Here is an 18,915-nt window from a genome sequence, read left to right as displayed (position 1 = left end):
CTGTTCTATTTTTCCCTTGCTTCTTGTGCAGTCATTGCCCTGAGCCTGAGGATTTTAGTGTTCCTTCAGAGGATTGGTAAGCTCTAAAAATTATTTAGCTTCTGCTGTTTCTTGAAGATTCAGGTTTAAAAATACTGAGCAATATATTTAGAGATGGAGCTAAATATGAGATAGTTTACTGCTCAGAAGTTATTTCAGAATTGAATTCACATTGACCATCTTACACAAAGTTATGCCATCCAAATCTTTTGGCATTAGATTGCAAACTCTGAAATAGAATCTCTAATAGAGTCCCTGAAATATAGTGCAGTCATTCTTCTGACAGTCCTGGTGCAATTCAAAATTATTTTTTGAAGAGAAAGTTTTGTCTTTTATTACATATCTGATACTATGGTAACTTTAACCACACTTCTACTGCTAGTCAGTAATATGTTAGTAATAATCAAAAATAGGTTTAGGAAAAGAATCCATATTTGAGACTGAAAAATACGCAATGCTGTTGTTGCTATTTTATTTTCTACAGATAGTTTTAGAATATTAGCACTACATAGTTTTTAACTGGAACTGAGATAAGAGCACCCAAATACACTTGGGACTAACATTAATGTCTTAACGGGGACTTCAGGAAAGAAAAGTCCTGGCTTCCTTTCTGCTGTCATCTACATGAATCCTTGTGCTTCTTCATGATACTTTCTTAAACTAAATATTTGCGATACCATTCAAAGTAAGCTTGGATACATCAGCAAAAAAAATGTAATTTAGTCTTTATCACTATTTTATTTGTTGAAAGTGACAACAAGAAAATGTCACAACAAATTAGAATATGTTGTCATCTTTTGTTGAAAACATTTGAAGAAAAAAAAAATCTTTGCTAAATTAGAATTTTTAATTCTTTGTTTAGATTGGAAAAAAAAAACAAACCCTGAAAAATTCCCCCTGCAACACATAAAATGTAGAACATGTGCACACCCCAAAATCTTACTTGACCTGACCTTACATGACATCATCATTTGATGTGGAAGGAAAATGTTTCCTAAAGATGCATGTGTGCTTAACTGCATACAAGTAATTTCATTAAAATAGTGGAGTGCTTACATAAAACTAAGCATGCTTGCTTATAAGCCATTAATGAAAAAAGACTGGTTTTGACTAACTCACATAAATATCTTTATGAGCACATCTGAAATGGATAAACTAATATCTGAACAGTACTTTTTAAAATATCAATCCAAACCTTTTATAGGCAAAGAGTATATTAGAAACACTTATAAAATATCATACTTGAAATTTCTTGGTGTGTAAATCTATTGCAATAATAAAATCTGTTTGTGCCAGTAGCATTTCTAGCCCTAATATGACTAATAGACTAAATCCCAAATCTTTAAATTTTGTTTGTTTGTTTGTAGGTTTTTTTATTAGAAAGAATTGTTTTCCACTTTGTTACAGCTTACACTTGCAAATATTTTTCCATATTTTAGTACTGAGAATCTGGAAAATTTATATCAGAAAGTTTTAAGCAAACAAAGCTTAAAGCTTAGACTCTAAACAAATATAATGTGTCTGAAGGTGTTAATATTTGGCACTTCAAGATCTATTTGCTTTTCATTTAAAAAAGTCTTGGTGAAGAAGAATACTTCAAAATTTTCACTTTAATTATAGTTAGAAAAAGTAGTCCTTGCATGGCTGTAAAGAAGAGGTTCTGCATTTTATATTCCTCCATGGTAGTTACTGCAGGACTGAAACAGCTCACTTTTGGTTTTCATAGAGAATCTTTAGACTGTCTTTGGTGTACATGGCTTATTCTTCAAATTAAATCAGCAAATGTATTTATTCTTTTGTAAGATTATATAATCCAAAGCAAGACCCAAAGTAAATGAAAAAAATTCCTTCAATTAAGATTCACTTTTCAGCAGTTTTGTTTCACTCAAATTCAAAGTCACCTAGATTGTCTTAATACTTAGCTGTAGTATTTACTGTGTCTGTAGTCAGCTGCAGTAACAAATCTTCCTAAAAGTATCTACATTCTTGAGCTCTCACATCCACCCAGAATATTTGTGCAATTTGGGAGATGTTAGTGTATGACTTCATTTCTCCAGAACCATCTCCTCCTTGCATCTCTTAAGTACATACTCCATCATTGTTATTGTGTCTTCTTTGTCTTTCAATTTTGTATGTTCTTTTTGATCATAAGTAACAGAAAACAAACCCTCTGCATACAGACTTCTCTGATGTCTGAATTCATTTGTTTACCTCTTTCTAGACTGACTTTTCTGCAAACATTTAGTAATTTATCCCCAAACTGCTAATTTCTTGATGAAATGTGATCTCTTCAGGCATATATACCTTTTGTGTCCCTTCTATAATCTCATTCTAGAAATCAGAAGACAAGAAGCCTCAGTCTTACATTGTGGATATATTTTTACTTCATCCTTCATTACCTGAATTCAGCAGAAAGACTTTGCTGGATTTAAATGTATTTATATAAACAAAGGTTTCTTTAAATTAAATAAACTTTGGAAATGTGAAACAAGTACCTTTTCAATTCTTTTTCTCACAATACATGATTGCAGCCTTTTTTGTAGCAGCTATAGGCCAAAATTTGTGTTTGGATGATTTGTATATAAACTGTTCAAATCATGCTAAGAATGATCTCTTTTTTACTAATTTCTAGGCAAGGCCCACAAAATGGAGAAGAAAAAACATTTAGTGATGTTTCATTGCTGGAGAATCTTCAAAACAACCATGTAAGTTATATAGAAATAATTATCATTGTTTTGTGAGATGAAACCATTGCTTCCAGTAATTCAAAAGTTTATATCCTTTGAGGGAAAATAAATAAATTGTGTATTTATACAAAATCAGCATGACTGCATGAATACTTTTGTAATTGTTTGTCTTGGTTTGGAAAGACAGGTGTCTGCCAGAGAAAGCTGGAGCTTCCCTTGGAATGGAGAATGTAAACCCTCTCCCTCCGAATTATTATAATTTTGAAATCAAGGGGCTTTCAGGCAAAAGTATGGGAATAGGAATAACAGTTCTTTACTAGGAATATTAAAAATAGAAACGCAGTAGTGCAAAAAAGCAAACAAACAAAAAAAGAAAACACTGGTAGGGTCAGAATACAACCTGACACCCTGTTGGTCAGGGTGTTGGCAGCAGTCCAGTTAAGTCCTCCTGGAGTGACAGATGTGGTTCTGTTGAAGCAGAGATGTTCCTGTAGAAGGGTGTAATTTTCCTCTGAAGGTCCAGTGGTGGTGAGATGGGTGCAGTCTTCCTCTGGGAAATCCAGTGGAAACAGGCTGCTCTGGTGTTTCTGATTCTCAGATTTTTATCTAGGTAGGAATGCTTGGCTCCTCCCACTGGTGGAGCGCCTCACAATGGGATGATGTAATTGTATCAGTCAATGGTGAGCCTTAATGGCCCATTAACAGAAGATATCCCCTGGAGGGAGGAGGGGTCATGGAAGAGATGAAGAGCACTGCCCCACCTGGTTTTAACAGCTGGCCTATTAACAGAAGAGACTCGCCCCCTCCTCTCCAGAGTTAGGAGGAATGGATCATAAAAGAGATAAAGAAAACACTTCCCCAACCGGTTTCAACAGATGGCAATAGAATACATACTTCTGCTTACATCTTGCATTGTAACCCAAGACACTGTTGCTGATATGTTTATCAGATCCAACCCTTTTTTTCTCCCCTCCTTTTTTGTTTTGATGCTATGGTTCAGATGTTATGAGTTGAAGTAGTCTTGTATTCTTTCTCTGGGTGTTTTACTGCTACGCCTGCTGTTCAGATGATGTCATGACATCCATTAAAGCTTTCGGGATAAGCCCAGCTAACTTACGTCCTGACGTGACTTACCTGGGCTTGGGCAGGAGTCAGGAGTTAACCTGACACACCAGGGTTAATGTGCATGCTTCCATGAGGTTCGGTCTTCACATGATGAGATGCAAGAGGCATTTTGGAGGCTGATACTTGCCCCAAAGAGACAATACATTTCTCAGGAAATCACAAGTTATTTATGATCTCATTAAGAAACCATTACCCCTTTCTGCTTTTTGTTTGTACAAAAGATTTTTTTACCTAGTCATAACCAACATCTACTTTAAGCAGTGTAACTGTTTGTCCTCTTTTTGAAGAGTGTAAGTAAATTGCTCTTTTCTTTTCTTAAATTTTGTCCTTCCAGGTGGCTAGTTCCAGTTTAACTGACAGACAGTGAATCATCTTTTTGTTACAAATGGGGCAGTCTTTAATGTTAGACATCTGAGAGCGATTCTCAAGTGTATCTGAAGCAAAGGGGACTGTTATACTTACCTGCACAGGCCATTTATGTAGTGCTAGTAACAGCTAGTAACAGTGTGGCATAGTTGGAAAGAGGGATCAACTATTACGGCTGTTGTTGAAGTGTCCTTGGCATGCAATTGTTGAATCTTCCAAGTTTTCTGGTAGATATGAAGTATTAAGTATATATAATATGAGCTTGCAAGCTATAAAAATGCATTTGTATGCATCTTAAAAATTCAAGTACACATTCAAAAAGAGGTTTCACCACTGTATTTTAAATGTCTTCTGAAGTGCTTTGGAAAAGAATTTGTAGTTCAGCTTTCTGAATACATCTTAGAGGATCTGGGGGCCCTCCATGGAACAGAATAAGAACCTGCTCCCATTAGTGTCTCTGCACTATAGAATTCAGGTTAGGTTAGGTTAGGTTTTCAGAGGTTATTGTATTTTATAGAGTAATTGTAATGTTATTCTTAGTCTACTACAAATCTGAAATACCATGAATATGCTACAAGAAACCATCATTTGAAGTGGCAGCTGCTTTGAGCTCACTTACAGGGAATGCTGGGGTTTCTTTTTAACAGCCATTCAGGAGTCAGTTCATTCATTTTGCAAATGCCAGCTGTAGTAATAAGGTTCTTAGCTATGTTTGTCAAGTCCATCAACTATTGTACTTACATGTTTCTTTTCCCCTCTTTTGGCTAAATAATTTTAAATTGTTTCCACTTTTTACACTTTGAGGTGCCTGATCTATTGATTTAAATGTCTTCTTTAAAAGCAATCTGATCTTGCAAGATTTTCCATGTGACTTTTGTTTGCTACATCTTTCTAAAGGTTCTCAAAAAGTAGTGTTGAATACAATGCTAGACAAAAATAAAAGAGATTTTTTTTTTTTGTAAAAAAGACAACATTCAAAGAGACTTCTGTGAATAAAGTAAAATTTTTTCAATACATGATTCATACTTACCTTCCCTAAGAAATTATTGACTGGAGACATTTTAAGACTCCCCTGCCTCAAGGGGCACCAATTTGTGTTGGAGGTTTGGGCACGAACAGGACAGGGCCACTCAGAGACTTTTCTCAAGCCTTTATTGTGACATCAGCCTCATAACAGGGTTTTAGACAATTGAAAGATGGCAACAACTCATGTCTGCCAGCAGCAGCCAAAGATCTCTTTGTTACAGGGCATTTTAAAAACTTTCTAGCCAGTAGCATATTGCTAAAGCTTACAGACAATTGTTCTGGCCAATCACTAAAACCACACATACACCTACTTCAAAAAATGCTTGCTTGTATGCTTTCTATTAACCATAAACAGTATTCCATTATTAAACTTAAAACCTTCTACTGTCTTGCTAAGCATATTTTTCTGCAGTATTAAGATCTATCCTAGCCAATCCTAAGACTCAAACTATTGTTTCATGTCCTTGCTTGCTGTACTGTTGTAACTTTTCCTACTTTCAAGCTTTGCAGTTGCAGCTAATTCTAAATTCTTCTGCTATTTCTGTTTGTGAGGCCTGCATTCAGTTTTCTAAAAGCCTTCTTACCTTTAAACATTTCCCACGATGTTTGAACTGTTCTATGTTTCTGGTTATCTAATTTTGATTGTTATGATAGCAAATGCCACTAAATTTATACAAACAGTATGTAAGTACCGCAGAACAAAATTATCCTACATGCTGTAATAAGTGTACAGATAATTTTTAAAGAAAAGGTACCTTTCATTAAATTTTTGTGGGCTATTATTTTGTATTTTATTACATTTTGGTCGTTTATTGCTTAAATGATTAATTACATGCTGACCTCTTTTTTTTCTTAGCCAACTGCACCTATAATATGTGAGTTCTTGACAATGATGGCAGTGTGTCATACAGCAGTTCCAGAAAGAGAAGGTGATAAAATTATATATCAAGCAGCATCCCCAGGTGAGACTCAACTCGATAAACATAGTCTATCAACTCAACAAGCAAATTTATTCAGTTTATTGTTTTTGAAGAATCTTCCAAAATTAAAAAAAACCAAACTTATCCCTCAAAAAATAATTGGTATCAGCTAAAGTCAGTTTTGTAAAAAGGATTTAGACTTTTGAATGTCCCATGGATTATGTAAGGGCAATGAATCAGTAACCATATAGCACTGCTAAGGTGCTGTCAGATTGCTGTGGAATCCTAAAGGAAGTGCTCATAAGTAAATGAAAATAAAATCAGGACACAAATTGATATCTTTGCTTAGTCTATAAGCCTATTATGTATTTGGTAGCCATGATACTGTTTTAAAACAGAGACTGTGTAATCAAAACAGAAATGTTTTTAATAGTATAGAAGTTGTGATAAATTCTGTTAAGGACTGAGAAAAGGTTATCATGCAAAAGGTCTATTTCAAGCCTATTGGGGTTCATAGACAGTTTTTGACTTCAGAAAATGATTAAGCAAGGCAGAAGGATGAAAATATGCTCACCCCTGCTGAGCTAATGTGTTAAGATTTATGATAGGAAAATTACCTAAAGTGAAGAGGTTCTTCCTTGGCTCCCCAGCTTCCATGTGGCTGCCTCTCTGAATGCTGTCCTGCAACAGCTGAAAGACAAGGGCAGAGGTAGTGCCATAAATAAAGTTAACTAGGTCATGACAGTGTTCTAATGGGCATTGCAAGCAAACTCCATTCGGACATCCTGAGCCATTGGAGGGAGCTGATGACTTTTGGAGATGTGTTTGCTGGTTCCTGAATGTAGATGTGGAAGTTCCTGTTATTTACAGGAATGACTTACCACTCTTCTCTTCCAAACCAGAACTTAAACAAAAAGCATTGTGCAGTGTCCAGTGACCTACTGAGGAAGGTGCTAACCCAGGTGCTTTGAAGAGAGTGCTCTCATTACTGAGCTGAGAGGTGTGCTCCTTTCAGAGCTTATTTTCTCTGAACTGTAAACTCATGTCATCAGTTTTCACAGAACAAACCAAGAGTTTGTTCCAGCACTACATTTAATTTTAAAATCCATAAAGGAAAAAGTAAGTGAAAAGTAGAAAAGCCTGGACTGTGTTGATTAAATATTGATTAACAGTTTTCTGGTACATTTGTAAAATAACTATTTAACTTGCTGCAGATGAAGGAGCATTGGTCAGAGCAGCCAGGAATCTTCATTTTGTGTTCACTGGAAGGACGCCTGACTCAGTAATCATTGAGTCTGTAAGTACATTGGAGTAACATTTTAATTCACTGTATTTGCTTCTGCTTTAGTTTAAATAATCTGAATAACTGCATTATGATACATTTGTATTGACATATTGTTTGGTTGATTTCGGTTCTTTTGCTTGAGATTTTTTTTTTAATTCTTACCCTTCTGTTTTGTTTTTTTTAATTCTTCAGTTGGGACAGGAAGAGAGATATGAACTGCTAAATGTCCTGGAATTTACAAGGTAAATTTGAATTTGGTGTCTTTTTATGAAAATACTTGGACACTTCTCATGGATAAAAATGCTTGCATTTTTTATATTTTTACAGGCAAAGTATGCAGGTTGTATAGATTGTCTGTGTAATATGTAAATACACTATAGACAAAGCAGAGTACATGATTAAGATTACACTTCCTGATTTATTGTAAACCATTTTCAGAGGCCTATTTTTTTCTTGTTGACTACATTGTGACTATTATTTTTCACTTTTACCTTTGTTCAAAGATTTAAAAAATCCTTTGATCTCAAAACTTTTTTAAAAATTGTCAAAAATAATATAGGAAAGTGCTCAAACATCTAAATGTATTTCTGAAAGCCTTGGCACCGTATGATTTATTAAAAAGTAAGTGTATTTATCACGACTGACAAAATAAATTTTGCATCTAACTTTAATTATACTTGTATAATTATGGCTTGTTTTAATACTCTGAACTGAGACTCATTATCTTCTGAGCAGCATCACTACAGTGTTGACCAGTTGGTTTACTTGGGATATGAGTATCATGTCTTTTGCTTTCAGGAAAAAATTTGTGTTAAAGTTCTTGTACCCATAAGAAATATGGAAGGAGTTTCAATTCTTAGGTAGAGCTGTTTATATTGTATCTGTGTATGCTGCCTGTGTTCTAAATGTTTGTGTAGGTCTGTTGCTTACTTTGGCACAGGATAAGGAAGAGATTTGCATGTAGAGGAAGTTCCTTTTTTTTCTTAAAATGATTACTCATAATTGTGCCTGTGGAAAGGGATTGTTGTTTTCCTTCCTGTCATATTATATTTCCCTTGAGCTTAGCTAAAAACAAAACAAAACAAAAAAAAGTAATAAATAAAACAATCCAATCCATGAGAGACAGACTGAAGATGTGTAAGTTGTGTGAAATCAGAGTAGTTGCCTATAGTTATAGTAATAGCAATAATAATATGAAACAATGAAAGATGCAACAGAATGTAATTCTAATAGTTTTGATGTCTTTTAATGTCTGCTTGCAATTAATGTTAGTTTTATATATTGCAGAAGACATACATGAATTTTTTAGATTTATGTCATGGTGTCATTTTTTTTGTGCAGGCATTGCTTGCATTTTGTTTTCTTGTAAGTTAGCAATACGCAGTGCAAAGTGTATTGCAGTTAATTTGACTTCTGTGAAAGTTCATGCTGTGTTTCTGGAGTAGCAATGAAGGCTTGCTACTTTGTTTCTGGTTTTGATCTCTGTCTTGATTCATAGTTTTTTTTTAAACTTCTGCTTAGGTCTAAAATTGTAATTTAAACAGTGATACTCTGTGGAGGTGGGAGAATTGCTTTTAAATCTCTTGCTTTAAAGAACGGCTTTTAGCTCTCTTTGGAGCTATAAGGTTTTTGGTGGATACTGATCTGGGAATTTTAGGTATTTAGAATTAGGTATTCTGGTTTTGTAGGTGTATTTGTTCTTATTCTGCAGTATTTAGCTTTGCTTGGAATTGACTCGTTGGAAGCACTAGAGGTCACCCGTGTTCCATAACAAGAGAAATTTTGGCTCCAAAACAACACTATTTGTATGGGTAGGAGCATGTACCTTCAGAGAAGTAGTTTGTTTTGAATAAACTTAAGTGTTTTCAGGTGTTCCAATTTTTTCCCAGAAAAAATGCAAATTAATTCCTTGCCACTTTGCAGTGCAGGCTAGATTAAGGCTCTTCTGTAGAGCAGAGCACAACAGTGTCAACGTTTGATAGGACAGTCTTCTGGAGAAGCATATTACAGAAGTAAAACTTGTAGTAATACTTGTAGCAATAATACTTGCTAGATTTGTCACTTCTGGTATTCTCTTTTTTCAGTGATTACACTTGTGCCTGTGAAAAGAGACGTAGACTTTATACAACATAGTGATTATACTTTGTTCATAGCAAGGAAGTAGTTGTCAGTCCTACTGGCAGATGAGCATACTGAAAGCATACTGGAACTACTGTACTGATAATTCTGAAAATTGGCAAATAGTGTCTTAATAATTTGTGCTGCATTTACATAGCCTCCAGTAGATAGTCTGCTCAGATGCCACAGATGCTGTGGTATCTTTAATTCTGGGAAGTGAAGGGTTGTTCAGATGTCTGCTGTTCAGGCCTCCCTGTACTGTTAGGGAAGGAATTGTGCAGTGTTGTGCTGTACTTGTATTCTGTCACCTGGTGCTGTAACAAACAGAAAAACAGCAGCTGTCTCTTGGCAGTCCAAACCAACTCCCAGGATATGTGTCTGCAGGGAGGGGAAAGCAAGGCACCATATCAGAGATCCAGAGGCATAGAAAGCCTTATGTTTGATTTCATCCCTGTGCCAACTACATGCACTGTGTTTTCACCTGGGCCAGTTGCAAAATTTAGTAAGGTTTTGAGTGTGTGATTCCTTGTGTCATTAAGGACAAGCAAGGTCCACTCTTAGTGCACAAATTGCACATCAGTCCTTGCATCAACATGTCACTTCTAGCAGTGCTACTGAATGAGGTTTTGATTTGTATCTGCTTATTTTCCTCAAGGAAAGATTTGCATTTTTAGCACCAGAATTAAATTCATTGGCAAGTATTGAGTATATATATGGTAATAATATCTCAGTATCTGGAGTATGTACTATCTATTGATTTAATGACTGATTTTCATCTATATCCTTAGGCCATACCTCCATAGCCTAGCAGAAATCAACTGTGATAATTACAGTTTAAAGCTTCTTGTCTGAATTCATATATTTTTGATTTACCATGCCAGTATATTTACCTGTAATTCATACCTTGATTAGACTCCCCTGTGCTATTGGTTTCATGAGTAATCTACATTGTCTTAGCTGTTGTACTGGGCAGACAAAAGGCATCCTAGAGCATTTGAGGCCTTACCTCCTCTCAGTCATTCAGAACGCTCCAGAATACACTGATTTTGTGTCTGAAGACCTGATACTTCTAACAGTAAAAGAAGAATGAGTGGCTGACAAAAGAAGTACCAAAACCTCTGTAGTGGTGTTTGTTTTCTGTGGTTATTTAATCTTAAGTCAGATTGTAGAGTATAACTGGACTTATCAAGAGCTGCTTCTGAAAGTGGCAAATCTGAGGGAAGTATGTGTCTGAGGGAAGTATTTCTGTCCCTTTAAGATGCTTCTGTGTATTTATAATCCCTTTGCAACTCAGTGGGAATTACCAGCTATTCTGCCTCTTTGTAAGAGCCCAAGGGGTTACCCAGCCTGCAGGTACACAGAGATCACAACAGTGGGTTTGCAGGATTGCATAGCACACAAGGACACGGGCTTCTTTTCCTACTTTTTTTAATTACAGATTATTAAAAATTACTGTTAGCAAAGGAATGTATACAAACACACTTTGAGGATGATTTGCTTGGGGCTGGCTCAAGGAGAGGCTCCATATTGGGTACAAGTCAGTTGTATGAGGCACAGACATAAGGGAATGTAGGACATCACCACATTCGGTGGTCAATGGGTGCTGCTAATTTCTGTATTTCACTTGGGACAGTCAGTAGATGATGGTGTCTTCTTTACTCCCAGACCAATTTTTGTTTTACCAGATTTTTGTCAATTCCTAATTTCTTATGATATTTACTTCCTTTTCCAGACAAAAAGTTCTAGTACAGTTTCTTGTTTTGTGCATATTGATGGTATCTCAGGATGTCTCCAATTTCTAGGTTTGCTGGCCTTTTCTCTGTCACTGTTTCAGCAAACATCTCTGTTCAGTATTTTTTGCATTGTAACCAGGTCATCTTCATGGCTGCTCACATTGCTTCAGTGGAGAACAAGTAGAGCAAAACAGTGGTCTCACACTGACAGTTATTTGTAGTACTGCAATTTAGGAGCTTACTGTAGTTCACCAGGAAAAGGAAATAAAACTGTCACTGCCATAAAAAGGCTCATAAAAAGTTAGAAGTCCTTGACAGTAAATCTTGGTCATTAGCTTTATTGCAGTTTTACTAAGAAAGTGCATGTCTGTATAGCTAAAGTTTCAAAATGCTACAGGAAAATGTTGGTTATTCTTTGATACATGTTCAGTAGAATGATATGCAGCTCCATGCAGATCTTCAAGGTTGCAATCTTCTGGTATTGTGAGACAAGAACAAAACTGCTGAGTTTTTACCTGTCGAGGGCAAATATATCAAATTATTGTTTATACACCCCCTAACCTACTGTAATTCCTCCACTATTTGTGAAGTAAATATTCAGGCAAGTGTAATGAATGCAAGTAGCAGAAGGGCTCGACAGTCTTGGCCAGAATCAATGTGGAGATTTGGTTTTATTTTATGCAGCTTAACTGTAGTTTAGATGATCCTAATTTCTCCAGTGCTGTCTAAGTAGATTCCCAACTGGACGCTGTCTGAAGCTTTTTGGAATTCTACTTATCTGTGGTTTAGAGTTGAAATGGAAAAGAAGTTGCAGTAGTTAATGACTTTGTGTGAGCTTTTGTGCAGTATTGACAGTAACAATGTTATTTAATATTGCCGTTCAGAAATTTTTACTTGAAGCAAAGTGCACACCCAGGTGGAATAGAAAATGTTTTCCTGAAGATACACTTCAGCCCATTACTTCACCTATAATTATAAATTTCTTTCCTTCACTGATGTCCACATTCCATTTACAGGATGTTTTCCATGGCAGTCTGAAGTTCAGGAACTATTCATACAGTAATGCTTTTTGATGATGTATAAATGGGACCCAGTTCCAACAGGAACCAAAATTGTTAAAGGACCATTTATTTTCATCTCTGTTTTACTCTGAACTGTTTTATGAGAAATGTTTTGTTCCCTGAATAGTTTCTGTAGATTTATTTATAAAGTTGAAATTTGAAAGACTTACGATTTAAATACACATCTTGACAGGAGATGATCTTGTACCTAAAGAATGCTTGTTGGCTAATCTCAAAGGGAAGACAGAAAGCAGATCATGACAGTCTTCTCCATGCTTTCCTCCAATTTCTGCCTCAGTTACGAGGACAAAAAGAAAAAATAACTTGGATTTTATTAACAACTGAGAGCCAGAGAGTAGTTAAATTTTTTAAAGTTAAAGCTCCATTCCAGCTCTTAGCATACTGGAAACTTTGCATGATAAATGAAACTGGGGTAACAGAACAGGATTGCAGCACAGTACAGTGTATGAGCAACTCTGGCTGTCTGGGAAGGAAGGAAGAAAAAACTAGAACAGTCCATGACACACTGCCTCTTTATGATATTGATGATAAGCACTTTGTGCTTTAAGGTGCTTCTTTTTGTCATCAGTACACAGTATTTAAATGAAGGTGCAAAAATATTATTTTGATGGGAGAAAGGCCTAGAGAAGGGTGCTCAGAAAAATAGCATTCATTTTAATTGTTAGACATTAAAACTGTTTTCCATCCCAGTCAGCTGAGAACATAATTCAGAATAGATAGGAGTGACTTTTTATCCTATGTGTAATATAAGACATATATTGATATTATTAGGTAAAATACTGGTAAATGCTTGTGTTTATAAACCACCTTATGTAGAGAATTTATTTCTCTTTCAGCACTAGGAAGAGAATGTCAGTGATAGTTCGCACACCATCAGGGAAGTTAAGACTCTACTGCAAAGGAGCTGTGAGTGTTGTTCTGTTTTCACTGTAACAAAGAATACATGCTATCAATACAAATACAAAAGGAAAAGTTTGTAATAACTGCAGTCAAAAACATTGAAAATGTGGGGGAAGGAATGTTGATGTACCTCTTTCAATTTTCATTGTTTTGCTATGTAGCTGTTCAATGTGGTGAGCTAGTTAATGTCTTTTTTTACTAACTGCCTTTGAAGGTATGACAGACCTGTTCATCCTGTTCTTTGTACTGTACTAATACCTTTATGCTTCCTATTAATTGCTTCCTTCTGTACTCCAAGAAAATGGATGAACATGTATTAATTGCTTGCTGGAATAACTGAGCATAGATCACTAGATAGAGATAGTAATCTAGCATAAGTGACTAGATGGAAATTCTAACCAGCTATTGATATTACACAGAAGTAAATTTTTCCAAAAGCAGGACCCATGGAAAGGTATCCTTATCATAATGCACTTGGGAATGGCAGAACTGCCCATTAGTTCTCAGTCTGTATGTCAAGTCAGGTTTGAGGGAAAAGGAGATGAAATCCAGTTCCAGAATGTTTTAAGAAAAGGAAGTTTGTTGAATATAAATGTCCATTTTTTATCATCTCAAGTGAAGAAAAAAACCACTGTTATTAATATGTTGTATATTAAGCTGGCTACAAAAAGCAGTTTTGAAACACTAATTTTACTTTTTCGGGTTAATATTAAGAGGAAGACAACATTTTGGCACTTCTCAAAATAAGGGGAAATAATATCAAATATGTAGAAGAATAAGGCATTATAGCAGGATTTGTAAATTTAAAAAATCTGAGTATTTGAATGTCCTTTTTAACTTCTGAAGTAAGATTATGTCTATTAATTTTTGATGCTTTAATAATACAGTTCTTTTTTTCTGCCATTTTCCTACATGATTTGTGTTGTCTAACCAATAAAGAAATCATTTTTCTATTAAAGTGTTCTGAGCTATATTTATTTGTTTTGTAGGATACTGTAATTTATGACCGTCTTGCTGAAAGCTCAAAATACAAAGAAATCACCTTAAAACATCTAGAGCAGTTTGCTACAGAAGGTGGGTGATATTACTCAATATAAAAATAAATATGAAATTCAATTGCTGCTCAACTTTCCAGTTTTTCAGTTCTGTCTTGCTGTAGTGTTTTACTCATGTTAAGTTTAAAAATTACATTTTAGCAATGTCTCCTTAAGAAAAGTCTTCCTAAGAAATTTCAGTAATAACTTCATGCTTAAAAAACCCTAAAAAACAACACACACACCCACAGAGTACACAGTAGAATCTTTTAACCAGAACATATTTTTCCAGACAGCAAACACATAGCGCATTGTTTCTGTGAAGATCTCATTTGCCATGGCAGCTTTCATGTCCCATACCCAGTGAATGCTGTAGGGATGGCACACAGGAAGAAGTAGCCAAAGTAAAGATGGTTTGAAATCATGAGCATAGTGCTTTTAAGGTAACTTTTAGCTGTACTGTTTCTGTCACCAGTTCCAATAAGGGGGATTGCCAGCATGCAGATGGTTTGCTTTGGTGTCTGCAGTTTTAATAATCACTTTTACAAAACAGTTGCCAAAGGTGGGGAACCTCTCTCTGAGGGTTTGTGAAGTAGGAATAGTAAGTAAAATTTAAAAGACTGCAAAATTAAGATGCTTGATACAAGCAGCCAGTTAGTTATTTAATTATAGTGGATTTCACCGTACATATGTGATGAGAAAAGCAGACAGTAGAAAGGTTTCTGCACAGTTCTTAGATGTTCAATGCCATACCCCCCCCTTAGTATCTCAGGAAAGGATTATAGTGTTGTACTGTGCAGTGTCATAGTGTTAAAATTTATCAGTGAGTTGGTAGAGAGGAGTTGGAAGCAGAATTATAAGAGTTATGGGAATCTGAACTACAGAGTTTTTTCCTCTTTATTTTTCTCATAGACTGCTACTAGAACATTAAAATTATCTTTAACGTGTCTTAAAAAATAAGCTTACACTGGAAAGCAAACTAAAAATCCAGTGCTTACATTTTGTTAACTGATCTCGGGCCAGATATTCTTGTTATCATGAAAGGTCATTTTTTTTGTCATGCATATGACTTCTCTAGTTTTTGTCTTTTGGTTTCTAATGGAATTTAGAGTTTTGACTAGTGTATTAAGCAGCTTCAGTCTCTTGGTTCTATCAGTGACAGCAGAAGCAAGTCACAGATCTGTTTCTTTTGTTAGTTTTTTGTATCAAGATTGCTGCAGGAAATATTTGGTTAGTCCTAAAGAATCTTAAAGTAATAAAGTTAGAATAAATTATACAATGATCTTGAAAGCAGAACTATACCTGAAAAAATCTGACTGATGGTACAGTCCAAAGCCTCAGATACACACTGGGGTTCTAGAAAGGCTTAACCAGAATTAGTCATGAAAAAGTGTGTGAAGCTGGTTTGGGTCATAAGGTATATATTTGGTTACAGAAAAGACAGAAAAGACAAAATTAGATCACTGTCTGTTGTCCTATGTGAATTGATGTGAAAATTTCAATCCAGTTCTTAATTACCATTCTCATTAAATCAGTAGTACAACTCCTGAGCAGTCAGGTTGCACTAAATGAATAAAGATAAAAAGTGAAAAAATCCACCTGTCTTTAGAACCACTGTACATATGATAGGATTAAGAAGTTTGTTCAGATATTTTTTGTATCCTTCTTTTAAACAGATTAAAAGATCTGCTGTTCGGAAGAGGGAATTTCTAACCTTTTAAAAAGCATAAAATTCAACCTTTTTTTAAAAAAATCACATATCTCTGGAATTGATTAAAAAATTGGTATTTATTTTTACCTCAGATTTAAATTGCAGCCAGCTATGTTGCAAAGTTTCTCATGAGTATCCTTTCATGTGGCAGGACAGTATGTCCTTGGCATTTGCTGCCTGCTCTTGGTGTGTTGTTCAAAAATGAAGTGGTTAGCATGGCTGGCATTTATATGTAAGCACTTATTAAGCTTGGGTGTTAATGCCTGCTTGGATAAATAAAAAAATCCTCTGTAATTTTCCTGTGTTGTTCCAGTCTGTTAAGAAGCAGGCTTAATGATGTTTTGTTTTCCACATTTTATTTGGAAGGTTCTTCTAAATCACAATGAAAAGAAGAATATTTAAAATTTAAAAAAAAATTAGGCAGTGATTTAAAAAGAGAAAGCAAATACCTTGAAAAAACTATTTGCTGACATTCCATACACTTGGATTTCATTTCTTCATTTTGTCATCTACAGAAAATATGTTGAAAGCATTGTGGAAATACTATCACTGTTAGACATAGATTCCTTTCCTCCCCTTCATGTATATTTATTGCTTTGGATCTTGTTAGCATATCCTTATTACCCAGAGAGAAAAAATCAGTTGAGTCGTCAGCCTTAAGTTTATTCTTCTAGATGGTGAAAGACTGTGTTCCTAATGCTGTTTAGTTGTCAGAATACCCACATTACACATGGTTTTTATCCTGAAGATACTAAATGACTCTTATATCTAAAACACATGTATTATTTCATGCCCAACCACTTATAATTGCAAAATTGCCATTGGTGCTGAGCTGTGTGCTCCAGAAATTTGTGAACAAATAAAGGTTACATTTAACCATCCCTGGTTGTGGTACTGTTCACCTCCCAGGGCAAAGTGGGCAAGTGACCAAAAGGTAACCACATTAATCCTGCCTGCCCCTCTTCAAAATCTCCTGGCTTCAAACTGTGGCTAGTTTATAAAGAGTTATGTCAACTTCATTCTCTAGAAATCTGGTAATATGTGAAAATGAGCTGTTATAAAATTCACACCTAGCTACTTAAATTGAGTGTAAATGTGTGTTGTCAAAAAATAGACATTTCCTGAAATCATACAGTTTCAAATTCTTGCTGTAATGCTTAAATCAGATTTCTGCTGAAGGAAAAAATCTGTTAATAATATCAACCAGCTCAAAGGTTGATAAGTAAAATTGCCAAATGGTACATAATGATTTTATTTTAAGATTTGGAAAGCTGAAACAATCTGTGAGATGGGAAAGTTAAATGAGGGGATTCAAAGTTGGCTTATAGATGATAAATTTCAAACTAGAATTTCCTAAGAGTATTGAGGCAAGGTGAAGAGGGCAGTTGTAACATTATGCTGATATATTTTAACTTTACTTCTTTCCACCATAGCAACATTTAAATTTATAAATCTTTTTCTCAGAAATACAGTTCAGTTTAAAAGTTTTAGTTTTTCAATGTACATACTTATTCAGCAAGTGTTGGGATTTCTTCAAGTCTTTTTTACAGTTTAAACTAAATCAAATCTTACATAAAAAATTATTTTTTTTTCTAGTGAAATACATCACCTGTATTACATTCAGCTTCTTTGAAACTGTTACTCTGTTGAATAAATTTCTATTTATAGACATTTATTTTCATTTTTGCCTTATGTATTATTTAAAAAGTTCTTCAAGATGTGCCACAGTAATCTGAAAATCAGCCATAAGCATACATAAAGTACAGAATAATTTCAGTTTCCAAAAGATACTCATTGCAGGCATATCAGGGAAGGGACTAACAAATACTGAATCATTATCTGCTTTCTCTCTAGGCTTAAGAACTCTGTGTTTTGCTGTGGCTGAGATTTCAGAAAGTGATTATCAAGAATGGTTGGATGTCTATCACCGTGCTTCTACATCTATACAAAACAGAGTACTGAAACTTGAGGAGACTTATGAACTAATTGAAAAAGTATGTGCAGCTTGATGTAGCTTTCTGGGGTTTGGGTTGCTTGGGGTGAGGGGGTGGGCAGAGGGATGGGCAAAAGAGTGGCTTCTTAATTATTGTCCTTGTTTTCTATACCATGAAAAGTGAATCACTATTGAGGAATAACGCTTAGTTATTAAAAAAGAAAATCTAGCAATATACTGACAATTGTGTCATGTTACAAGTCCTTGCAGTTTAAATAATCAAAATGAAGGAACAATTAATCTGGCAAAGTTTTTGCTACCTTGCTGAAAGGTGTCAATTATGGGTTGAACTACTGGGAAGCTTTTTTTTCAGAGTTCTTCTAGTGTTTAAAAAAACCATAATCACAGATAAACAACATCTGCTTCATTATATAATGATCTTGGAACAATGGAATAGTCAAGATTGTAAGGGACTTCAGGGGGTCATCTAGACATGAATCCCTGCTCAAAGCAGGGCTAGTTTTGTTTGCTTAACACTTTGATGAAGTTTTGAGTATCCACAAGGAGAGAGTTTTCCCAGCTGCAGCAGGTAATTTTTTTCTTTTTTATGCTCAACTTAGTCTTTTTTTCCTTCTTCTGAATTAAATTTTTTATTGCTGCAGAATGTGACTGATGCCTCTTGCTCTTTCACTATGCAGCATCCATTTTGGAGGAGGATGGCTACTCTGTAAGCTTCAAGTTAGCAGAAGGAATGCCTCCCTTAGTCTTATTTTTTCCCATGTTAAATTCATGAGACCAACATTGTTTGAAGTTTGGTACTTAAATTTTAGGGGGTTATTTTGGGTTTTTTTCACTCGGAAAGTATGAGAGAGATAGATTGATGAAACTGCTTAAAATTCAGACCTTCACAAATCTGTGGTGTTTAATCCATGATGAAGAAGGGTGAGGGTATATAG

At 35.1% G+C, this 18,915-nt stretch overlaps 1 protein-coding gene across 6 annotated transcripts in view; it reads left to right on the top strand.

Annotated features, from left to right (window-relative positions):
* ATP8A1 (ATPase phospholipid transporting 8A1) overlaps positions 1 to 18,915 on the top strand; it is a 115,877-nt gene that overhangs the window by 42,330 nt on the left and 54,632 nt on the right. For all 6 annotated transcript variants that reach the window (XM_063401853.1, XM_063401852.1, XM_063401855.1 and 3 more), the window contains 7 exons: positions 2,672 to 2,744; positions 6,100 to 6,205; positions 7,378 to 7,460; positions 7,641 to 7,690; positions 13,218 to 13,287; positions 14,271 to 14,355; positions 17,881 to 18,020. In XM_063401853.1, the coding sequence (XP_063257923.1) occupies positions 2,672 to 2,744; positions 6,100 to 6,205; positions 7,378 to 7,460; positions 7,641 to 7,690; positions 13,218 to 13,287; positions 14,271 to 14,355; positions 17,881 to 18,020 (607 nt within the window). The remainder of the gene's footprint in view (positions 1 to 2,671; positions 2,745 to 6,099; positions 6,206 to 7,377; positions 7,461 to 7,640; positions 7,691 to 13,217; positions 13,288 to 14,270; positions 14,356 to 17,880; positions 18,021 to 18,915) is intronic.

Source organism: Prinia subflava, chromosome 7 (genome assembly GCF_021018805.1).
Source record: "Prinia subflava isolate CZ2003 ecotype Zambia chromosome 7, Cam_Psub_1.2, whole genome shotgun sequence".
Taxonomy (NCBI): Eukaryota; Metazoa; Chordata; class Aves; order Passeriformes; family Cisticolidae; genus Prinia; species Prinia subflava.
The sequence above is the reverse complement of the archived record's forward strand: the minus strand, read 5'-3'. Positions and strand labels throughout refer to the sequence as shown.